Source organism: Symphalangus syndactylus, chromosome 2 (assembly GCF_028878055.3).
Source record: "Symphalangus syndactylus isolate Jambi chromosome 2, NHGRI_mSymSyn1-v2.1_pri, whole genome shotgun sequence".
In the NCBI taxonomy this organism is placed as follows: domain Eukaryota; kingdom Metazoa; phylum Chordata; class Mammalia; order Primates; family Hylobatidae; genus Symphalangus; species Symphalangus syndactylus.
Window position 1 is genome coordinate 114,978,925 of NC_072424.2, and position 25,618 is coordinate 115,004,542.

Consider the following 25,618-nt stretch of genomic DNA (forward strand, 5'->3'; position numbering starts at 1 on the left):
GCAAGGTGAGAATTAGGGAGTGAGGCCTGTGAGATTATGAGGAAAGGAAACAGATCATACAGCGCCTTAGAGGCCATTATAAAGACTTTGGTTTTTACCCTTATGAGATGGGAAGCCATTGGCGGTTTTAGAGCAGGAAAGTGACATGATCTGATTTATGTTCCAAGGCTCATGCTGGCCACCCTGTTAAGACAAAACTGGAGGGAGGCAAGCAGAGCGGGGACACCAGTGAGGTAGCCATAGTGACCATCCAGAGGAGAAATGATGGCGGCCTGGAATAGGTAGTTCTGAGAAGTGTTGTATTTTGGAGGTAGAGCAATAGAATTTATTGGTGCATTGAATATATATGATGTGAAAAAAAGCGGGGGAGACAAAGATAACCTCAACGCTTTTGGCCTGAGCAGCTGTAAGACTGGGATTGCATTTGATCACGGGGCAAGCTCAGACGGGCTCAACACTGTTTGCTCTTTCCTGGCTGGAACTTCGTGTGGGCCTAAGATGTTTAATTGGAATTTCATCTGGCAGACTTAAACATTGTATTCTTCTTTTAAAAGCTCAAATAACAAATATTCCAAAATGCAAAGCAAAAAATTAAAGGATTTATTGAAATCATGTGACAATATATCCCTAACACCATGAAGAAGATGACAATTATGATTTTCACAGAGTATTTTGCACTTGCCTAAGCACAAAAGCAAAACCAGAGCAAGGCAAACAATATACAAACAAAACTTGATGCTATTTAATAACTTTCATGAAACAACCATAAATGAATTTTGTTTTATTAAGTCAGGCTTCAGGACTACTGAATTGCATTCACTAAAATGCTATTTGAAATTTTACTTACTCCCCACCCACCCCACTACTCTTAATTCATCGCCCTCCCCACAAAAGGACAAAAGGCAAAAAAGGTAGTAAGCAAAATATAAATAATAAGAATTCAAAAACAGAGATCAAAGTAAATTTTATTTTTCAGTCTCTGCATCTATGCTCAAATCAATGTTTTCTGAGCATACAGGGAAGCAAGGAAACCAATTCTCTAGCTCTTGCTCTGCCTCTTATTCTCCTCCACCCCCCAATACATTTCTGAATATTTTTTAATCCATTTATCACTGAGTACTTGCATATAACTAGAAGCACCGACTATATTGTTATCATACTTTGGAGCAATTTTCATGGGGAATTGTACAAATGTTCTCTGATATGTATCTCCTGACTAGAAAGACAACCTTAAACATATATAAAGACTTAGCCTCAAGTGAAGAAGGCAGCTTTCTGTTGACCACACTGAACCTTAGGTCACCAGATTTCTACTCAGCAGAGGCAGTGGGCAGGAGGGGTCAGTTTGGAGGGCTTTGTCTAGCTCTATGGTCTCTGTAGACACCCACCAACACCAGTCCTTCTCCTGCTACCCACTGTGTGCTTCCAGCTTCAAGCTGAGTTCTCTGCATGGACCCCAGCAGTTCCCAATAAACCATCATTCATGGGATCCTCCTATATAGAGATGAGGAAGGCGCCACAAGCAAGACACTCTTGGCCAGAAGGGTTGAGTAATGAGGTTTCTTTTCTTCTTTGTCACTAAAAAAATTACATTTAATTTTGAAAATAAAAATAAATTCTTCTAAGACAGGATTAAAAACGAAACAAAACAAAAAGAAACATAGAAAAGAAAACTTTAATACATCTTTTAAATGAGGGACAATTGTATAGAGTAGACTTCCTTGCTGTTGATAGTTTTAATTCAGATATCAATCCAGAAATCATAAGATTTTTTCCCCAAAACCTGTTCTTATTTACATAAAGTAGAATTTAAAACAAAATTTTGATTCATTAAGTAGAAATATTTAATAATAATAAATATATAAAAAGTATATTCATATAAAATAGAAATGTATGAAAAATATTCATCCATATAGAAATTTTAAATTATCAAAGCAATGTCGATTTAATTGGCTCAATAAGAGAGTGAAAAGCGATTGCTTCAGGACTGCCTCGGTCTGTAATGCTATTTTTAAAAAATTATTTCAACATTTTCTTAAATACTATTCCTTGGTTGTTAAATTTTTATTTTGCTGTCTTAGAAGAATGAAGGTTGTTATTAGGGATGTTACATTCAGAAATAAAGTTCTGAATTTCTTAGAACACTTTATTCTCTGCCTCGTCTTTACATTTCAATTTTTCGGGGGGAATGTTGTTCAAATATAGTTTACAAATGAAACATAAAGGATGAAAGAATGGATAAACAAGGAAGTCCCCAAGGTGGAACAGTGAATATTGCTTTAAGAAAATACAAAAACAATTTTAAATAAGATCCTTCAAACAGGAGTCATCCCATTCTCAGGGAGCTTTAGAATTTCCACATTGCTGAGTGCCAAATTCCACAAGTCACGGAATTTCCACACATCTCTCTTCACTTCTCTGACTTCTTCTGTCTAACATGGGCTGATATATTTCAGCCACTACACAGTAGCTGGAGTGTGGTATTAGAGCTTCAGTTTCAACCATTCTGTTCACCCCTTCATAAACCTTTTGCTCCTACACACAAGAGAGAAAATAATCAGTTGGTAAATGGCTGCCATTAAGTCACAGCTGCATTTTTGTTTAAATTAGCAAGTTGTACATGGCCACAGCAGTAGATGGGTTGTGGGGTTTCTTCCCAGACATACCCTTCTTTTCTAGAGTCCTAGGCCATAGCCTGGTAAAGGGACAAGGCAAGTGGCTGTGTAGGTGCAACTTGACTTCTCCTTGAGGGCTGTTGGCTGGTTGACCCTGTGGTCAGTCTTCTTTTTAAGAATTTTGTTTGTTTTTTGAGACACAGTTTCACTCCGTCGTCCAGCCTGGAGTGCAGTGTCACTATCTCGGCTCACTGCAACCTCTGCCTCTCAGGTTCAAGGGATTCTCGTGTCTCAGCGTCCTGAGTAGCTGGGATTGCAGGCGCACACCACCATGCCTGGCTAATTTTTGTATTTTCAGTAGAGATGGAGTTTCACCATGTTGGCCAGGCAGATCTTGAACTCCTGACCTCAAATGATTTGCCTGTCTCAGCCTCCCAAAGTCCTGGGATTACAGGTGTGAACCACCCCACCTGGCCTTCTTTTTAAGAATTTGAAGTGTGCAGCGAGAATGATGTGCAGCGAGATGAGCAGAGATAACTGCAGGCATGCAACTGTGGCCACAGAGAGACAGAAAGTCCGAGAGACAGAGGAGGATCCCTCAGAACTCACTTCCGTTTCCCTTCCCAGTCACCAGTAAGCCTGCTGGCACTCCACGCCCTGCCTCTGTCGCTGAGATTGCTTTCCTATCTCCTAATAATCCCTCCCCTCCTCTTTTGTTTCTAAACAAGTTAGACTACGGTTTCTGCTCCTTACAACAAAAACCCCTCATCTTAGATGACACCAAAAAAGGAACAAATTCAATTATCCACCAAATCCAGATGGAAGCACTGATGGTGGATTAGAATACCACGGCAAGGCCGGGCATGGTGGCTCATGTTTGTAATGCCAGCAGTTTGGGAGGCCAAGGCAGGCGGATCAGTTGAGCCCAGGAGTTTAGGACCAGCCTGGGCAACATGGCCAGAGCCTGTCCCTACCAAAAGTACAAAAAAACAGCTGGGCATGGTGGCACGCACCTATAGTCCCAGCTACTTGGGAGGCTGAGGTGGGAGGATAATTTGAGCCCAGGATGTCAAGGCTGCCATGAGCTGTGATCGCACTGCTGCACTCCAGCCTGGGTGACAGAGCCAGACCCTGTCTAAAAAAAAAAAAAAAAAAAAAAAAATCGCAGCAAAACTGGCACAAAAATAATCATGTGATTCAAAAGCTATTTTAAAATAAAGTGTGAGGCTGGGCATGGTGGCTTATGCCTGCAATCCCAGCACTTTGGGAGGCCAAGGCAGGAGGATTGGTTGAGGCCAGGAGTCTGAGACCAGCCTGGGCAACATGGTGAGACTTTGCCTCTACAAAAAAAAAAAAAAAAAAAAAAAAAAAAAAGCTGGATATGATGGTGCATGCTTGTAGTCCCAGCTACTCAGGAGGCTGAAACAGGAGGACCACTTAAGCCCAGAAGTTAGAGGATACAGTGAGCTATGATCACCACTGTACTCCAGCCTGGGTGACAGAGTGACACCTGGTCTAAAAATAAATAAATAAATAAATGAATAAATAAATAAATAAGGTGTGCAAAGCCCATAAAAATGAATATTTGTGGCAGTCACATGGAATTAAATACTGTTAATACCAATCTTTAGATATGCAGGGAAGACTGTGGAGACAAACTGAAGGATGGAAAGGGCACACACACACATTCTGATGGTGATGCCACCACCAACCGTGGATCAATGCTGGCTGAGAGTAAGAAGGAATTAAAGATAAGGAAAAATAAGAGGAGGCAGAGTAGCAGAAGAGGACATCTCATATGACCAAAATATTGGTTAAATAAACAAAAGAAAAAAACTCTAAATATATCTATTCATCTGAACTTACCTTTTCTAGTGAATTGTTAATTATAAAAACTCGGTATACTAGTTCATAGTAATCTTCTATAGATATATTTTTTTCCTTTTGGTATCTATATGGTAAATTTGGAGCATGGAGAATTACCAACAAAGATCCATTGACTTGGGTTATATTCATGACTGGAGGATCTATTTTTGCTGGAGAAAAAAACATAAAAATTTGACAAATCATCAAGGGAATGTATTATATACAGACACATTACTTATAATGACAAATCAGCATGGTGGGAGGATCACCTGAGCCCAGGGAGGCTGAGACTGCAGTGAGCTATGATCATGCCACTTCACTACGACCTGTGTGGCATAGTGAGACCCATGTCAAAAAACAAAAATAAAAAAGAAAATTGCATATGTATTTGAATCTCAAACCTTTGTAAATGTAGGGGGTATTAGATTCTTAGCAGAATAAAGATGGAAACGTACAAATTACTTTCCTCTGTTTATTGGAAGGGCTTTTCTTAGTCCGCCTTTTGTTTGTTTGTTTGGTTGGTTGGTTTTGGGTTTTTTTTGAGACAGGATCTCATTATGTTGCCCAGGCTGTGCTCGAACTCATGTACTCAAGTGATTCTCCTTCAGCTTCCTGAGTAGCTGAGATTACAGGTGCATGCCACCACACCCAGGCTAGTCTGACTTTTTATTGACAGTGTAGCCCTTGGAGGTTCTAAGATTTTTGTGGGGGTATTAGTTCTAACTCCCTGCCTTGTGCTGGCCTAAAACCTTGTCTTTTGTCCTGGGAGTGGCTGTTACCACTCAGGGTCTAGTTACCACATCCAGCAAATGCCCTCAGGGCAGCTGGGGCAGTCACTGTGTTGGTCTTCTGGTTCCCCTTTGATTTCCGTTTACTTTGTTTTGGCCCCCAAGGATTCCCTTTATTTTCATTTTTGCCCCTCTGTGGAGTTTGGAGAATGTGTTTTATTTTATCCAGAATTTCTAAGTGTTTTAGAAGAAGAGAGTTTCTTACTCCCAGGCTATTTAATTTGGAACCATAAGTTTTTAAAGCACTTTCCAACTATATTGGAATAATGTGATAATTAACTTTAAATACACATGTCCCTTTTGTATTCAGGCACATATTTCAGGCATTGTCATATCAGTGAGCCAGCTGCGGACATCACAGGGCTCCTGGCTTATGATCTGTGATGCTAGATTTTGCAACTGATTGCAAAATCAGTTTTGCAATCAGTTGCAAATTTCTTGACCCATTCACTGGATTGTGATTGTGTTACAAGACCAAGTCAAGATTATTTGACCTCATAGCACTTTACTCTTTAACAGCTCTCTCCTTGAAATATTACCTTCCCACACTATTCATGAACATATCAGCCACAGATTTCCTCCTACCTCTTTGGCTATTCCTTCTCAGTCTCCTTTTAAGATTTTTCTTACTCCCGCATCTTTGGGTGAGAGTCCCGCAATATCTGGTCTTACTCAAAACTGCCTCTCACTCACTACTCTCTCCCTAGGCAATCCTATCAATGCCCACTGTACTGTATGCATGAAATGACTCACAAATTTTTGTCTCTAATAAAGACTTTACTTTGAGTCTTGGATCTGAAGAGATATGTCCCTTGGATCTCTTAAAAACATCTTAACATATTCAAAACCAAACTCATAATCTGTATTACCTTGCATCCCACCAAACTGGTCTTTTTCATCAAACCCCATCAAAAACATCTCAGCGATTCATCTAATTACACATGCAAGAAACTTACAGGTCATCTTTGACATGTTCTCTTCACCATTATATCCAATCTATCACCTGGTCCTGCCAATTTTTCTTACTAAATGTCCCTCCAGGAATAAATTTTCTCTAGTCCTTTTCATAAGCCAAATTGTGTCTCCTGTAGACTATTATTAGTAACCTGCTACTTCACTTATCTGCATCCAACCTGTTCCCCCAAATATAGTCAAAATGATCTTTTCTATACACAAGCCTGATCACTATACACTGGCTCCTGAGTAAAATTACATTTTTCTGGAGGAAGTCACAACTCCTTAAAAAATTCTTGTACCTGCCTACCTTTCCAGTCCCACCTCATTACGGACTCCTTCCTGCATGCTCTTCTTCAATATATCGGTTGTCTTTCAGTCCCTTGCATTTGCTATGCCAGAGGGCCTTTGCAAATGCTGTTCCCTTGCTTGGAATGCTCTATTCTTTGCCTCAAGTGATCCTCCTACCTTGGCCTCCCAAAGTGCTGGGATTACAGGCATGGAGCCAACACACCTGGCCTTCACACCTATTTTTAATCCAAGCAATTCTAGGGTCAAACAATACTGAAATCTCACTAAGTATCAAATGCTGCTTTTAACTGAAGAAAGTTTATTTTGTTTTATTTTATTTTTAAAATCTTGCTTTGTCTCTAGATAGACACTATAAATCAGAACTTATTAATCTAAGATAACATCCTGCTGCTCAAAAACAGGTGTCAGAGGAGCCAATGCATGCAGCTGGCTCATTAGTCTGTATCACAGATGCCACGAACATGCTGTCCTGAGCACCTAGAAACATGTTTTTTGAAATACGTTCTTCGGAAGTTCTTAGGAGCTGTGGTGGGAGAGCACAAACCTGGGGGTGAGGAGGCAGATGAGTGGGTGATTCCTCTCACTATTGCGTCAACAAGAGTAGTAGCTATAGACTAGGTTTCTTATTCTTCTACTAAGAGGCCCTGAAATAAAATGGCTTTTTAAAGGATCCAGTCTAAAGCTTTTTTCTTTTCTTTTCTGATTTTTTTTTTTTTTTTTTTTTTTAGGGAGAATGGTCATACAGAAAACACACAAACCCTTCTTAACTCAACACTATCCCAATTTAAATAGAATTGAGCTAAAGCTGTGTCAGTCAATGTCTTTGGCTATTCTTACCTGACTGGCCTAATGGCTTAGACTAAAGGAAGCTTTGTTTGATAAGTAAATTTGAATGTGACCCTATTTCTAGGCTTGAATATAATAATCAAACTGATCTGTGAATTCCCTTCACTGGTGTTCATCAGCTTAGTCATGAAATCTCCTTTTCCTCAACTAGAGAATTGCTTGTTGAGTGTATTGGCCTTGAATTTCAATGTATCCAAGAAACAACGTGAGAGTTACCATGAATTAGTTTGCTCAACTCTATTCCACACACCTGCTAATTAGAGAGTTGGGGGAAAATGCATCTAGCATTTTGGACATTATCCAATTAATCTGGATCTAATTGGACCTTGCACCAGTTAGAAGAGGTGTATGGATGGATCCCTAAGTACTAAGATACAGAATGTGAAATTTCTGTGGCCATATGAATGCAAAGCAAAAGGCTCATACTGAAAAGTGGTCTTAAAAAATCTCGGTGGTTAGATAATTGCAAGGAACCCATAATAGTCAAAACAATCTTGAAAAGGATGAATAAAGAGGAGGGCTCACCCTTCCCAATTTCAAAGCTTACTACAAAGCAACAATAATCAAAATAGTGTGGTATGGGCACAATGATAAATGTATAGATCAATAGAATAGAATTGAAAGTCTGGAAATAAACCACACTTCTATAGTCTATTGATTTTCAGCAAGTGTGCCAAGAACTCTCAATGGGATAATATTCAACAAATGGTGCTGGGACAACTGGATAGTCATATGCCAAAGAATAGTACTGGACCCTTACCTCTCACCATATACAAAAATTAACTCAGAATGAATCAGACTGAACTGTAAGAGATAAAACTATAAAACTCTTGGAAGAAAATATAGGGTAAATCTTCATGATTTTGGATTTGGCAAAGGATTCTTAGATATGACACCAAAAGCACAAACAGCAAAAGAAGAAATAGATAAATTGGATTTAATCCAAGTTTAAAACTTGGTATCAAGTGATACCATCAAGAAAGTAAAAAGACAACCCACAGAATGAGAGGAGCTAGCTGAGAATCATATATCTGATAAGGCATTGGTATGCAGAATATATAAAGAACTCTTACAACTCAAAAATAAAAAGATATGATTAAATTTTTTAAATGGGCAAAGGATCTCAATGGACAATTCTCCAAGGAAGGTACAAAATAGCCAATAAGCATAAAACAGAAGCTCAACATCATTAATTAGCAGGTAAATGCAAATAAAAACCACATGAGATGCCATTTTATACCATTAGGATGGCTATAGTCAAAAAAGATTGGTAAAAATGTGGAAAAATCAAAACTCTCATATATTGCTGATGGGAATGTAAAATAGTGCAGATGCTTTGAAAGTAGTCTGGCATTTCCTCAAATGATTAAACATAGAGTTACTATGAGACCCAGCAATTCCACTCCTATGTATATATTGCAGAGAAATAAAAAGGTATGCCCAGCTCTGCGTGGTGGCGTAGGCCTGATAGTCCTTTCTACTTGGGAGGCTGAGGTGGAAGGATTGCTGGAGCCCAGGGTTTCAAGACTGAAGTGAGCTATGATTGTGCCACTGCACTCCAGCCTAGGTGACAGAGCAGGATCCTGTCTCTCAAAAAAACAAACAAGAAAAAAAAAAAAAAAAACAAAACTCCCACACAAAAATTTTTACATGACTGTTTATAGCAGCATTATTCATAATAGCCAAAAAGTGGAGACTACCCAAATGTCTATCAACTGAGGAATAAATAATATGTGGTATATCCATATAATGTATTATTATTTGGCCACAAAAAGGAATGAAGTACTGATACATACTACAATCTGAATGAACTTTGAAAACATGTTAAGTGAAAGAAGCCAGTCAAAAAAATCATGTATTATATGAGTCTATCTAGAACAGGGAACTCTATAGAGACAGAAAGATTAGTAGTTGCCAGGGCTGAGGGCTAAGGGAATGGCGAGACTGGAAGGTGATAGCCAAAGGGTATGGAGTTGCTTTTTGAGGTGATAAAAATGTTCTAAAATTGACTGTGAGTGATGGTTGTACATATTTGTGAATATAGTAAAAACCATTAAACTGTATGCTATATGCTTAAAATATAAGCTGTGTGAATTATATCTCAATAAGGCTGTTTAAAAAAATCTAAGTGGATGCAGCGACCATCTATTTCCCCAGTGTCCTATAGTTGCTCTATGGGCTCTTGAACAAAATAGTTGCATGATGGAGGCTATATATGGACTTAACAATATGGATCTCCTCTTACCAAAGTTGGTCTGACCTGCAGAGTGTCCAACTTTCCAGTAAGGAAGATCAATGTTGAACCCCTAGTATAGTGCCATATTCCAGGGGCTCTCATCTTCCATCTCGTTGCAGGTAGGTTTATTTTTGTTCCCTTCCAAAAGGGAGGGAGCAAGAGACATTGGTTATAGTTTTTCTTTATTGCTGGGTATAGATTCTGGTTACAGATTTTGTTTATAGATTTTTATTTACTGCTTCAATGCTTTTATTAGCAGACCTCTCACCACCCCTGGGACCACACATACACCCATAGATGTAGTCAATGCCTTATTCATGAGCATAGTACTCCACAATACATTGCTTATGACAAAGAACTTAAGTTAATGTGAAAGGAGTGAAGCAAGGTCTCAAGACCCATAGGACAAATATATATCATATATTTGTCACTCAGAAATCCATGACTTTATAGGAAGGTGAAATGGAGAATTGAAAACTCAGTTTGAGAGACGTCTTGTGAATTGGCATATGAATTGGTAAATGCTCCAATTGGTAAATGCTTCACTAAGCCTAGGGCCAATATATGGTGCTATTTCTTCCATAGACAGAATTCACTGGTCTAGGATACAAGAAGTAGAAGTGAGAGGGGCAACTCCGACTGTTACCCGTAGTGAACAACTCATGACGTGTTTTTGTTTCCCATATGCTTGGCCTTGAATTCTTCCGGTTTATAACAAATATGGTTTCCAAAAATTGGAAGTCGAGGCTCTCTCCTGACCATTTGGAGCACCTCGTGCCATTTAACTAACAAAAAGAAAATGAGGTTCTTATATTGTCTAGGGTTATTCATTCTTATTTTCAAGGCACAACACAGTTATAAATACAATGGGGTCAGGTGGAAGAATTCTTGGTAGCCTCTGGTGTGCCTCTTAGAGCTTCTCTATTCAGTGATTAAAAATTAATGTAAGGTTAGGTCGAGCTGAGACAGGAAACACCAAAAGGACTCAAACTCCTCATGGACAAAGAGCTGAAGTGCTGACTGAAAAGAAAGTGAATGTTGAGTTTATAATGAAGGAAGAAGTCATAAATATTAACTACAGCTTCATGACTAGTTGCAATTATGAGGATTGTGGTAAATATCTTTATTTTCTTTCTTGTTCTATTTACGCACATCTTTATACATTAAACCCCTTCTCTCTCTCTCTCTCTCTCTGTTTCTTTTCTCTACTATTTTATCCAATATCTGTTGGTAATGGTTAATTTTATCACCTATATCTTAGATTATATTATTCTATGATTGTGACTAAACTAAAAGAGGAGTAAATATCATTCAGGATGGATACTGAGAAAGCACTTTTGGGCTGCCTTTTTGGGGAGGTGACTAAAAGTCTTAATTTCCTCAACAGAAAATTCCTCTAATGAATATTTTCATGAACTTAACCCTCATGTTTGGGGAAGGACTAGGGCACTATGAAAAATTATGCTGTCTAAAAATACTTTTTTGGGGGCTGGGCATGGTGGCTCACACCCATAATCCCAGCACTTTGGGAGGCCAAGGGGGGCGGATCACCTGAGGTCAGGAGTTTGAGACCAGCCTGGCCAACATGGTGAAACCCCATCTCTACTAAAAATACAAAAATTAGCCAGGCGTGGTGGCAAACACTTGTAATCCTAGCTACTCGGGAGGCTGAGGCTGGAGAATCACTTGAACCGGGGAGGCAGAGGTTGCAGTGAGCCAAGATCGTGCCACTGCACTCCAGCCTGGGTGAAAAAGCGAGACCCTGTCACACACACACACACACACACACAGAGAAAGAGAGAGAGAGAGAGACACACACACACACACAAAAGGTAACAAATTGATGGAGTGGAGGCTCTGCAGTCAGATGTAGCAAATTTGAACCCTGACTTGGATAATACAGGTCATGAGATTGGAGCAATGACTAAAGCCTCTACATCTTGATGTTCTGGGCTAGAAAATTAGGATAATAAAAGCTATCTCCTAGAGCTGTTCTGAGAATTAGACCAGATGGGATAATGATGTAGAGACCTCAGCAAAGCACAAGGCCTGGTCGCTAGCCGTGCTCCGGGAGGGCTGTCCAAAAGCAGGAAGAACAAGGGCAAAGAAACTCCATGGAACTCACTTTCCCACCAGGGAGTGAACCGCGGCGTCATGCTCCATTCTGAGTAGCTCCCAGCCGAGGCTGCCCTCACCCTCCCGTAATAAGGTTCCTGTATGTCTGAGGTTTCACTGGTAAGGTCACAAAAAAGTTCTTGAGTACCCCAACAGTCTTCTTTATTTTTCCATTGTCTCTGTCCATATCTGTAGCAGGGAAAAGGCAAAGATCTGAGTTTCTTTTCTCCACTCAAGGAGTCTTCAGTATTTTCAGACTAATAATTCTTAATACCTGATTCTAGTAGCAACACCACCATGATAGCTTATGGCTACTCTTCAGAATCTTTTAAAAAAATTCCTTCTTATTAACTATCTCAGTCCATTTTCTGTTGCTATAACTGAATACCCGAGACTGGGTAATTTATAAAGAAAAGGAATTTATTTCTTACAGTTTTGGAGGCTAGGAAGTCTAATGCCTAGGAGCCACATCTGGTGAGGGCGTTCTTGCTGGTGGGGACTCTCTGCAGAGACTTAAGGTGGCAGAGGATGTCACAGGGATTCAAGAGAGATGGCATATATATATATATATATATATATATATACACACACACACACACATATATGTATATATATACGTATATACGTATATACATATATATATACACATATATGTAAAACAGAACAACTTTTGTGATAACTAGCCCACTTCCTCAATAACACATTAATTCGTTAATCCATCAATGGATGAATCCATTCATGGGGCAGAATCCTCATGACCCAATCATCTCCCCAAAGTCCCACCTCTCAACATTGCTGCACTGGGGATCAAGTTTCCAACACATGAACTTTTGGGGGACACATAGAAACCACAGCATTACCTAAAGCGCTGTCTTGCTGGAAGATAAACATCCCTGACACTCTCTGTATCACTAACATAAGGGTTTTAATTTATTTTTTAATACTTGGCAAAATGTTCTTTCTGGTGTGTGGACTGACTTCCATTTTTGAATACTCACTCTCCACATCCTTAATGCTCTGTGGTTTTGGCTTTTTGTGGTTTTTCTCCACTTCTCATCAGCTTGCTGTTGAGTAATGTGGCTGATTCTGAGAAGTTGCTACCACTTTTCATCTCAGGTGTTGCTTACCCTACATACATGACTAATCTCTTTATTGAAAATTGACGGGAACTTTTAGTGAGGACTATATATGGAGCCCTGTAATTAGGGGTTGGGAGATGGGGAGGGAAACCCGTGAAAAAAGGTAGTGAGGCAAGAGGCAGAGAAGTTGACTCAGCCTGAGGCCACAGGATGGTGTAATAGTCAAAGGGAAGATTCACGCTTTGTTTCCTTACCTGCCATAAATCAGACCAATGCAACAAAGTGATGGGGAACAGAGAATGAATTGGAGTCTGGGGAGAAAGGTTTCCCAAAATATTTATTGAAAGACTTGACATCTAGCTTTCTAGACACATAATAAGGAAGATCGATGGTATCTGTACTCAGTAATCTACATGGTGACAGCAGTTTCATTCTATCACAATTAAAGCAGAACCACAACAAGTATTGAGTATAATTTGATGTTTTAAAATTATTATTTATTTATATAAGTCTTTAACTTAGCTGTAATGACAGGCTTCTCTTTTAAAATAATATCTCATTGTTTATCCTATTCTAAATGTGAGGGATATAACAGTATTATAGCCCATGAACTGGATACACCAAAGTGAAAGTTTTCAAAATTATAAATTTGTCTTGTGCTGTTGAAACTCCCTTAGAGACAGGAATGGATTCAGGTATTCTGGGGTCTGAAATTTATATAATCTTGGTCCATTTAGTGTTTCTATAACAGAACACCTGAGGCTAGGTAATTGATAAGGAAAAGAGGTTTGCTTAGCCCATGTTCTGCAGCCTGGGAAGTTACAAGAAGTGTGCTGCCAGCATCCACTTGGCTTCTGGTGAGAGTTTTTCATGCTGCATGAGAACATGCTGGAGAAGGTCAATGGGGAAAACAGATCCCGTGAAGAGGCCAAACTCAAGGGGCATCCTGGCTTTACAACAACCACTCTCATAGAAACATTTCCATGACAAATTCAGTCTTGCAAGAGTGAGAACTCACTCAACTGCAGCAATAATGGTACCAAGCCATTCATGAGCACTCCATCCCCATGACCCAAACACCTCCTACGAGGCCCTGCTTCCAACACCACCACACTAAGGATTAAATTTCAACATGAATTTTGGTGGAGACAAACTCAAACCATAGCAGCTTGGGAGTCCTCTTTAGGAAAAGATTTATAAATATAAAATCCTTGCATTGGGGTCCTGAAGTTTAATCTTCATTAGATTCATGGTAAAACAGTTTCTGATCTTCTTAGTACTTCGGACCACAAATAGGTCCACTTTTGACCTAGTTATACTGCTCAAGGGGAAGTATAAAAAGAGTACCAATCTTTACTTCCTACATGCTGAAATTATCTCCAGTGACGCACATGTCTACTTTTGTAATGGAGAAACGTTCATTGTAAAGATTTGTAAATTTTACAATCACTACATAAAATATGTAGAGAGAAGTAGCAGCGGTTAAAGATGGAGATGCTTCTGGGGATATTCCTTCTGAAATTAATTAGCAGGAAAATCTGACCTAGGACCTACCCCATGCTGGAGAGACATGGATGAATTCATGGGATAAAAATTGCTATTTTGGCCATAGCTGCATTTGATTTTCTGAATTTCTAGTGAAAAACCATGAAAGCTAAACTGTAATATCTCCCGTCTCACTGTCAGGAGACAGGATTGAGCCTCAACCCCCCTCGCCCCCCAGAAATATATGAGTGGAAAAACCTGACATTTTCAAGTCAGGAGTGTTTGTTTCCAAGCCTTGAGCCAGGAAAGGAGTAGATTATATCTGAGTTTTGGCAGTGATCCAGCAGGAGTAGCCTGAGGATCACACAAGAGGAACATGCAGCAGCGTATTCCAATTTGTGTTCATGCTTACGAGAGTCATTAGTTTTTGAAAGGAATTTTCTAAATAGTAAATCCACTCTGAAAGTGACTTTTAAATTAAAACCTTATTTTACACACTCGCCTCCATGTTTGACACAACTTCTTTTTCAACTACCGATAGTTTCACTCACTGAGTACTTGCTATGTGCTAAATAAGTTGCTTCCAACATTCGCTTGACAAATCTGTATTGAGAACCCACCATGTGCCAGGCTCCACTATGGAGGCGAAGGCTGAGCCTGTGGTGCAGGTCTAGGGCTGAAGTATCTGCCCAATGCACTGCATACCATCATGTATTTTGAGTCCCCAGGCAGCCTTCAGGGGAGACAAGTCACTGCTATCCTGACCTTGGCTTCTTCTCAACCCCTCTGAAACTGAACAAAAGCTCTGATCCTAACACTCCATTGCATCCTAGAACATGTTATCCCAGTGCCATCTCTATCAGCTGAAGGAGGCTCAATTTACTTACATTTTGTACTGCACAAAATAGACACTGCTGTTGCCAGTAAATGACCTCCCAGGCTTCCATTGCAAAATGTTGTGAAAATTTCGGGACTGAAATTGTACCCTCTGAGGCTTCAGAGACTCATGCGCTGGCTGAGTTCCTAAGATAATAAGAGAAGGAAGAGCATTGAACGTTGCTTGGAGCACTGTTGTTCCCAGCAGTAGTTTTCAATGGAATACCTGCATCAGGATTCCCTAACGTAGTTGCTCTAAGTGCAGATAGTAGAGGTGGAGCCCAGAAATCAACATTTTGAATCTTCAATGCAGTGATTTTGATGCATGCTAAAGTCTCAGAATGATGAGTTCCAGATCATAAACATGTACATGATATCTTCCCACCCTATTTCCAAGGCTGTGGGGGAAGTAAATTGCAGTAAAAAAAATATTGGTCTTATTTTATTTCCAAATAGTGATGGAATATAATGACTGAGATGAAGGACCCACACTAAGACCACCAACCATCTTCTTAGGAACCACTATATTGGTACTACTCAAGCAAAATTTGCTAGGGACCAGTTCTGGCTCCAGGACCTCAGCCCAGCACTCAGTCCCTCCTTTCGCAGGTTCTTGCTCCATCTCTGGGTCCTGCTTCCGGGTAGGTCTGCCTTTGCAGTCCCACTCCTGAATGGCTGTATTTACCTGCCTGCATCCTGGCTCCAAGTACCCAAGCATAATCCCTCAGATGAAATGGCCATGCTAATGAGGAAAACTGCCCAAGACCCTGCTGGGAGGCTAGTGTTTCAGGGACTAATCATGGCATGGGATGGGATAATTTTGCACTGGCATGACGTGTGCTTTCTTCCTCAAATCATGCAACATAGGTGGTACAACCTCACTTGCCTTTAGTCGTATGGAGGCAAGAGAACTTTGGCAAAATTTTATTTAGGGTTCAAGGTTTTTTATAAGGGATAAGAAGTTGGGCAGAAGGAGAAGGAATCAGGAAGCATATCTTTTTTTTTTTTTTAGACGGAGTTTCACTCTTGTCACTCTGGCTAGAGTGCAGTGGCATGATCTCAGCTCACTGCAACCTCTACCTCCCGGATTCAAGTGATTCTCCTGCCTCAGCCTCCTGAGTAGCTGGGATTACAGGTGCCCACCACCACGTCTGGCTAATTTTTTGTATTTTTAGTAGAGACAGGGTTTCACCATGTTGGGCAGGCTGGTCTTGAACTCCTGACCTCAAGTGATCTGCCTGCCTAGGCCTCCCAAAGTGCTGGGATTACAGGCGTGAACCACTGCACCCGGCCAGGGAGCGTATCTTCTGTTTTCTCCCTGACCTCATCTTCTGTCACCCCGACCCCTGTGTTTGCAGTGTTGACTCCTTCACTTGCTCCACCATGACCCCAATGACGCTGCCTTAGGGCCTCTGCACTGGCCCTTCCCTCTTCCTGGTCTACTCTTCCCCTGGATTTCACATGGCTCATTTCTCCACCTCCTTCAAGTCTTTGCTCAAATGTATCAAGTTATTGAGATGGTTAAAAAAAATACTCCCAAGCCCATTGGTCTCAGCTCTGAACTTTCAAGATTTGTTATTTTCAAATGAACAAGACTATTTCCTCAGGCCTTTCTTCTTACCAACCAAATAGTGTGAATACTGTTATTTGTTTTTTAATTTGTTTTCACTTTTATTGTTTGGACCACCATCAGTGCATCAAATGGTGTTGTGTTCTTGGAAAGGGTCTATAGCCACAATTGACTTTGATCACAAAAATCACTGCCTGATCAATCATCTTTAGAACATAAAAATTCCAGAAGTTTTCAGGAGATGACAGGCACAATTTCCTGAAGGTCTGCCTAGAATTGATTTGCTAACATGAAGATAGATGGCTTAATGCCCTTTATCTCTCTGTCTATGGATTTCTTCTCTCATTTTTGTAACATCAGTGCTAACACCACCAACAGTAATAACACTGCACCAGGCACTGAGGGATTTTATCTGCATTCACTCATTCAATTTGCCCAGCTCTTCTATGAGGAAGGTACTGTGCATTATGGTCTTCCTCTTACAGACTGAAAAAATGAAGCCTTGGAGACCTGAAGGAGATTGCTAGGCAGCAAATGGTGAAGCTGATTTTGTACCCAGACAATCTGAGTGCAGAGCCTGCCGTTTCCCTCCAGCAGAAAACCAAGAGCAAAGCCTTGGGAGAGAGGAGCTAATGAAAGTGGCAGACCAATTAGAAGCTGAGGCTATAATTTATCTTCTTTCTTCTTCCCTCCTCCTCCTTCTGGCTGCCATTCATCAAACATTGAACATATATGAACATTAACTTATATTAGGCACTATGTTCAAAGCTTTACAACTTGCTTAATTCCCACAACCACCAAGTAAGGTAAATATATTTATTATCACATTCTACAGATGAGGAAGCTGAGGCTTTAAAAAGTTGCATCTCTTACTTGAGGTTACAGGGTTGGTAAGATGCAGAGCCAGGAACATTTTGGTAACATTTGAATTCCTGCCATATTTTGCTAAATGTGCCCTTGCTGTTACCAAGGACCAGAGTCTTCTCAAATCCAAACATTTCTGGAAGATGAAGGCTTGAATTGCTTTTATGTATTAGTCACTGGACAACTGCTCCATCTTGGCAAGTTACTTAAATCGCTTACACTGAGAGGTACCCATCTGTTAACTTGGATTCTTACAGGCTTGCTCAGAAGTATGCGGTGGTAATAAGATGCTCTACACTCCTGCAGTTTCCTCCACGAATACAAGAAGCAAATTCTCACCTGTTGTTTGTGGTCCCTATCCTGTGCCAGGCACTTCTCTAAGCATTTGGCATGTATTAATTCATTTAATCTTCACAGTGCCCTAGAATCCCCATTCTACTAATGAGGAAATTGAGGGTGTTAAGTAAATTTCCCAAGTTTTCCTAGATGGTAAATGGCAGATCTGAAATCCAGACTATGACAGTTCGGCTTAGGAGCCTGTGCTGGTAACCACCATGATATAGTGTTCCTTCAAGGTAAAAGACATTCTAAGGTGAGTGAGAGCCAGAGAGAAAGAGAGAGGGAGAGAGAGGGAGGGAGGGGGAGAGAGAGAGAGACAGAGAGAAATGGATGTATATTTGTTCTGTATGAAGTCTCTGCACCCTCCAGAGAGCCTTTTCTTTAGTGGGTAGTCATTAATTACATGTGGGGTCATTCAAGCTGCAGATAGACACTAACCCCACGCCTGCTGTGATCACTTAGTGACCTCAAAAGCTGCAGCCTTTATAAAGTCCAAAAAAGTACCAGTGCCATTTTTAACAGATCCTTGATCAGACTCAGATGACAAAGCTATGAGCAATTAAAAAGAAACAAAGCACTTACCTGCTACACCAGTAAGGAAGACACTGATGAGGAAACCTAGAAAGCAATGTTTAGGCATCATGGTTGCAAGTGTGACTGTTCAGGCAACCAGTGTTCCCTTTAACCGGCTCAGGACCAAAGAGGAAACTGTAAAATCCACAAACAGACAATCACTCCTGGGTTTAAGGCAGATGGTTCCTTGAAGTAACTACAATTTTATTTCGATACTACATTATATTATTTTATTTTAGGAGAAATATGAAAGTATAAAAATCACTTCAAAAAGCATTTGCTGTCACTTTTATGTGGAAGCTCGTTTTTATTGGGAAGCTCGTTTTTCTTTTGGGGCTTCATTAGCTGCGGAAAGGCAAAACACTGAGGATGGGCATACCCGAAGGGCAGGGCAGTGCAGGGATTGTGCAAGTGGCAAGCAGGTGAGTGAATGAAACGACTCATGGGGCCTTAAGGGAATCTGGCCCCAGGAGGCGGAGAGGCTGCCAAGGACTAGGACTTGGCTGCCAGGATGATTTTGAGTAATATGCTTGGCAGTTGCAGCTATCGGGACCCCAGCAGTGGTTCAAAGCAAGAGGGGTCTCTCGTTGATTCACTTTTTTCGTCCCTTTTTGGTAGCTCCCCAATTAATCTCCCTGCTATGCCCCATACCCTCCTGCTGCCTCTGGCTCTTCATGGGGCTCCCTGCCATACTCTTCAGCCTTCCCCACTCCGTAGTGGTCCTGAGTTCCATTTAGCTAATGCCTCTTCCTCTTCCATTCTCATACCCAGTCTCCAGCAAGCTGGAAAAAGATTTTGAGCCTGTCAAACCACATGATTCCTTAAAAAGATGAATGGGGAAGACATTCTTTTTGAGCTACATTAGATATTTTCACATTGTCTTTGAAATCTGATAGAACCAGCTCATCTTTTCTCTATGATTCATTATATCATTCTTCTTACCATTTTTTTTTACTACATGTGTTTAGAGGTACTAAAATTATACATGAAAGAACAAAAAAGTCATGTTCCATAGCGAGCAGGTCTGTGCAAACCTACCCTTAAAGTCCAAGGAAGCTGAGAGGCCAAAGAAAAACGCTGACATATCCAGTTTCTCAGAAAGAAACATTTAATAGGGACTTATGAACAGAGCCATGTGTGTGTCCTGGACAGTGGCAAGACAATATGGTGGACCCTCATGCCTTTACCCTGTAGACCTGAAGAAGGAATTAAGGAAATCAACTATAACCTAATAGTAGTAGTAATAGAAATTTTAAAATCCTCTTAAAGTTGCTGCAAAATGTGACCCCCCCCCTTACACTCAAGTTAAAAGGGAATATTAACAACCTGTCTTCTCTCTGTGGACAGTGGACCTTATCTATACTCCCCAAATCCACATTCCTCCAAGTTTATTACAGGCCCAGTGAGTTCCTGCACGACTGCAGGGTCACAAGACTGGTAAGTTTAGGTTGCAAGACATGTCTTTCTCAAAATATAACAAATGGTGTAATGCTGCCTTTGTTTCTTGCTTCTGTATCTCACTTCCTGCCTCATGTAGTTCCCACCTTAAGATGTTTAAAAGTAGGAAAAGCCCTTTGTTCAGGGCTCAGACTTTCTGGACATATGTCCTACTGATCACCTTAATTTAGTAAACTCTCCTGAACCTTTTTCAGTCTCTCCAATCTTTGATTGTCCCACAACATTTCTGGGGGCCAGTCCGGGATTGGAGATGGCAGATTTTCTGTCTCCTTTGCCTGTGGGCTAGAGACCCAGGATGCGGGAAATCTGGGGTCCTTGGTGCCACCGGGAAAGTTTTAGCCCAGAAGGAGAACAGCCCTTCCACATTCTGGAGCCTTCCTCCAACACTGCAAATGGAACCAGTGGAAAGGGTTGCAGGACAGTCACAGGAACAGCACGTAGACATATGAACCGCGGTAAGGTTTGGGCCCTAAGGCAAGACCTGTCCCATAAGGATGGAAGGGGAGCCTGGTCACCTCCAAGGGCATGACAACTAGTCTGACCCAAGGGGGTTGGGACAATGGGAGAGGCCCGTTGATTCAGATGAAACTCACACCCTTACTGACACCAGACGTAGGTGGGGCTCATGAGTCAGTCAGAAAGGAAAACCATTTTGGGGACAAGGGAGGTGTGTGAAAGTGTGTGAAAGAGACGGTCTCGGGAGAGACCAAGGCGGGGTTGATGTGGGGAGGCACAGATCTCTTAGCATGGACTGTGTGCTCCCAGGTGAGTGTGGGAAAAACCAGACCTAGGACACTGCATACGGCCCATAGGACCAGGTCCACAGCCACAGCTAGCTATGACAGGAATTAAGGCATGCTCCTGGCTAAGCAGTGTCCAAACCTCCTGTAATAGGACTCAGTCTGGTGGATCCAAGAGTGCAAGTGAGAGTGAAAGCGCGGCGTGAGGGAGGAAATGGGAGGAAAAGCGTCAAAGCCTATTCCACTGGAGTGCGTGCTGAAAAACTTTAAAAAAAGGTTTTAATGGTGATTATGGGGTTAAGCTAACTCCACAGAAACTGAGAACCTTTTTTGAGATAAAATAGCCATCTCTTAATGTAGGGTGGCCAGCCGAGGGGACAATAGACAGGGAGATAATTGGCTGAGTGTTTTGGGTGGTCACCAGGCTTGGAGAACAGCCCGGGCAGCTGGATCAGTTTCTGTATATTGACTCCTGGCTAAACGTAATTCAGACCCACCCTAAGTGGCTGCAGTCCTGCTTTGAGATCTACTGTAAGACTCTAACGGCCAAGACAAAACCAGGAACAATAGAAAGAAAGTGCAAGGCATCAGAAAAAGAAAAGTCACAGGAAAAGCAGAAAAAACCTGTCCTACAGGCCCCACCTGAAGAGTTAAAAATTCCACCCCCCTATTCACCAATTAATCCATCCCTGGCAAGGCTTAGACAGGAGGCTGCCCCAGCTGCCTCCAGAGGCTCAGACTCAGAAGAAAGCACCCCTCAGGCAACACCATGCAGAGAGGAGCCAGAACCCTTGCCTGAAAAGCCAAGGGAGGAACTCCAGGGTGATGAGGTCGGCCGCCTTAGGTCGGTCCGTGCCCAAGCAATGCAGATGCCACTCTGAGAAACATGGGGACAAATTTATTTGAATGCACAGAATGAAGTCCAAGGGGGAGAACAGCTCTTCGTTTATCAGCCCTTCTCTACTACTGATCTCTTAAATTGGAGACAACATACTCCCTCCTATACAGAGAAGCCTCAGGCTCTTATAGATCTAATGCAGTCCATTTTCCTAACTCACAATCCTACCTGGGCTGATTGCAAACAATTTCTTCTGTCATTATTTAATATGGAAGAGCACCATAGAGTTATACAAGCTGCTCTCCAGTGGCTGGAGAAAAATGCACCTGCAGGCACAGGAGATATCAGGCAGTATGCACAACAAGCACTCCTGATAGAGGCTGACCCAGGCTGGGACCCTAACCAGGCTCAAGGGCTACAAAGTTTGCAGCGGTATTGAGAGGCACTCCTAAATGGAATAAAGACTGCAGGGAAAAAGGCCACCAATATCGGAAAGGTCTCAGAGGTCTGCCAGAAGCCAGATAAAAGTCCCAGTGAATTTTATGAGAGGCTTTGCGATGCTTACCGGCCTTACGTGCCACTTGACCCAGAGGCTGCAGGTAATCAGTGTATGGTTAATGTGGCATTTGTAAGCCAGGCGCAAGAAGACATCGAAAGTTAGAAGTGTTTGAAGGCGTGAATATTACCCAGCTTATCCAGGTGGCTACTAAGGTGTTTGTAAATCAGAATGAGGAGGCCAAGAGAAAGCTAGATGGAGAGCTAAGGAAAAGGTAGACTTGCTGGCGGCAGCCTTAGTTGGAAGAGAAACTGGTTTTGTGAGAGGATGTGGTCATGGTCGCGGTCATGATAGAGGACAAACTAGGTAAAACCAGGAAGCTAAGCCAGGACAAGAGGGCCAACCTAGGCTTAAGAGAGATCAATGTGTGAGATGCAAGCAGATGGGACACTAGAAGAATGAATGCCAAATTTTCTGGTGCCCTTGTTAGGAAGACATTTGCTCCAGAAATTGCAAGCACAAATCTCCTTTACACCAGAAGCGGACATGACTCTAAATCTAGGTCAAAGAAAAGCCACGATAATGACCCTTACTGTCCCAACAACAGAGGAATGGTAATAAGTCGGGTGCCCCACATGGTTGTCACCCTGATGGAGCAGAGGGGGCATCGCTGGCTTTCTAACCCTAGGATGTTAAGATATAAAGGACTTTTGTGTAAAATCCCCTACATAACCTCGGAGACTGTGAATACTCTAAATCCAGCCACACAGCTGCCAGTAGAATGGGTGGAGCATGGAAAGCCCCCATTGTGTGGCCCAGGGTATCACTGTTGTGTGGAAACTGTGGATGAAGTTTTCTCAAGCTGAAAAGACTTAAAGCACTAGCCCTTAAAAGACCCACATGTTAAATACTTGACTGATGGAAGCAGCTTCACATCTAAAGGTTTATCAGATGGGTTGGATATGCAGTGGTAACACTGAATTCAGTAGCTGAAACCTGCCCTCTGCCGGCCTGAACTTTGGCCCAAAGAACTGAGATAATAGCTGTCACTAGGGCTTTGCTTTTGGCCAAAGGAAAGTCCGTAAACATCTATACTGACCCAAGGTATGCCTTTGCCACTTTGCATGCCCATGGAGCCATATATAAGGAAAGAGGATTGTTAACTACTGATGGAAAGGAAATAAAAAATAAAAAGGAAATAGAGCAGCTCTTAGAAGCTGTATGGGCTCCAAAAAAGTAGCAGTCATCCATTGCAAAGGGCATCAAACAGGAGGACGTGACAAGGCTAGAGGAAATAGAAAGGTGGACAGAGAAGCCAAAAGAGCTGCAATGACAGCGGTAACTAAGAAGGAAGAGGAAACCCTTACCATGCCCTTATTGCAGCTTCCCTTTACAGAACCCCCTAACTACTCCTCTAATGAAAAGGCTTGGTTTGAACAGGAAAGAGGAAGTTACCAGAAAGGAAGTTGGTGGAAGTTCTCAAACAGGAGACTCGCCAGCCATCCCAGAAGCAACAGCACCCGGTTCAGAAAACGGTTTCATCAAGGAACACATATGGGAAAAACTGCATTAGAGACTCTTGTAGGACGGCATTTCTATTGCTGAGCCTAACTGCCATCACGCAAGCCACTTATTAGTAATGTTTAACTTGTGCCCCAAACAATCCACAGCAGGGGCCAACATGGCCCCCAGGGATTCAAGAAACTGGAGCTACACCCTGTGAAAACCTGCATGTGGACTTTACTGAGCTGCCTCGAGCTGGAGGCTACCAGAACATGCTAGTGTTTGTCTGCACTTTCTCAGGGTGGGTCGAGGCATTTCCCACCAGGACAAAGAAAGCTCAGGAAGTAACCAGAATCTTAATAAAGGACATCATTCCTAGATTTGGACTGCCTCTAAATTTAGGATCAGACAATGGCCCAGCATTCGTGACAGAAATAGTACAACAGCTAACACAGAGGTTAAAAATCAAATAAAAACTGCATACAGCTTATCACCCACAGAGTTCTGGAAAGCTGAAAGAATAAACCGGACACTCAAACAGCTGTTAAAAAAGTTTTGCCGTGAAACTCATCTAGGGTGGGATCAGGTGCTGCCCATGGTCCTTCTCTTAGTCAGGTGCACTCCTCCTAAATTAACTGGGTATTCACCCTATAAGATAGTGTTTGGCCGACACCCTGATCATAACTCAGATAAAAGGGGATTTAAAAAATTGGGGAATTAACCTTAAGAAGGCAAATGCAAGCCTTAGGTGAGGCCACACAGGAAATGCAAAGGTGGGTAAGAGAAAGAACACCTGTTAGCCTCACAGATGCAGTACATCCCTTCTAACCTGGAGACACTGTCTGGGTCAAATGATGGAACTCAGCCACTTTAGGGCCTTTATGGGATGGTCCCCATATTGTGAACTTGTCTACCCCCACTGCTGTTAAAGTTGCAGGTATCACACCTTGGGTTCACCATAGCTGGCTGAAACCAGCAGCAGCCACCGCCCAGGACCAGTGGACCAGTCAACAAAACCCAGACCACCCGACATGGCTGATCCTGTGGTGAAACCAAGCCACTGCTGACAAGGACAACTGCCCTGCTCCTACCACACCGGAGGCTGGTTGGTCCATGCACGGCTGAAGCTTGAGGAAACATTGAGCCCTGTTCTAGTCACACAAACAGAAGCTGACTAGTCTATGCATGGCTGAAGCCTGAGGAAGTCAACGATACATAACTAAATGTAGATTAAACTTACAAACATAGTTATACTCACTTGTGGTAATTATTTTGCTGTCATGTTATCTTTGCAAATGCTGCCAAGCTTATTGCCCAGAAAGGTGACCATGCATAGTATAAGTTTAATAATATTAGTAATACTGAAGCCACTGACATTTTCACCTATGGCTATAAAAGGGGACCAGGATGACTGTCATCACTGTATGATAGAAGCCTGGTCTGGAAAAGGTGTGACTAAAACTCTGTTATACCAGACCTACTATGAGTGTACAGGGACTCGTACAGGAACTTGTGTTTATAACCAGACTAGTTACTCGGTCTGTGATCCTGGAAACGGGCAGCCCCAAATATGTTATGACCCAGAGTTCTTGCCCTATGACTTCTTATTTGAAGTCCAAATTTGTTGAACCCCTAACGTCATCATATACAAACCCCACAGAAACTGGGGTCAGTAAACTTGTAAACAAAACGGAAGTATTCACTCACTCACGTAAAGGGCCTGTCTCCGTATATTTTGATGCCTGCCAAGCTGCACATCTCAGTAAACTAAATAATATTTAGACCATCTGTAAAAATTTAGGACAAGAAAGAGTCAGCAGCAGAGCCACCAAGGCCATAATAGGAGAGTCCGAAAAAGAGTGCCCTGATTTTGATAATCAGTGGACCACACATGAATTTAATCAGCACCTATACACAGGAAGGGTTGCTCTGTCTGCCAGCCAAGAGGAGAAGACAGGGTACACAAATGGAACATGGTACCCACTCAATCTGACAATACTAAAGCCAAATATGCCTTTCTGGACTAAAGGGCATAAAGGATTACTAAACTTTGATCAGGCGGGAG

At 41.8% G+C, this 25,618-nt stretch overlaps 1 protein-coding gene across 3 annotated transcripts in view; it reads right to left on the reverse strand.

Annotated features, from left to right (window-relative positions):
• Positions 1-580: 580 nt before the first annotated feature.
• Positions 581-25,618, reverse strand: part of IL22RA2 (interleukin 22 receptor subunit alpha 2) — a 29,936-nt gene continuing 4,898 nt past the window's right edge. The window contains exons 2-7 of one of the 3 annotated variants that reach the window (XM_055265144.2): positions 18,528-18,653; positions 15,184-15,319; positions 13,604-13,699; positions 11,743-11,921; positions 4,482-4,651; positions 581-2,535 (exon numbers count right to left, since the gene is read on the reverse strand). In XM_055265144.2, coding sequence (XP_055121119.1) covers positions 2,386-2,535; positions 4,482-4,651; positions 11,743-11,921; positions 13,604-13,699; positions 15,184-15,319; positions 18,528-18,588 — 792 coding nt within the window. In that variant the 5' untranslated portion in view covers positions 18,589-18,653 and the 3' untranslated portion in view covers positions 581-2,385. The remainder of the gene's footprint in view (positions 2,536-4,481; positions 4,652-11,742; positions 11,922-13,603; positions 13,700-15,183; positions 15,320-18,527; positions 18,654-25,618) is intronic. The other 2 variants (XM_055265154.2, XM_055265164.2) reach the window with 2 other exon arrangements.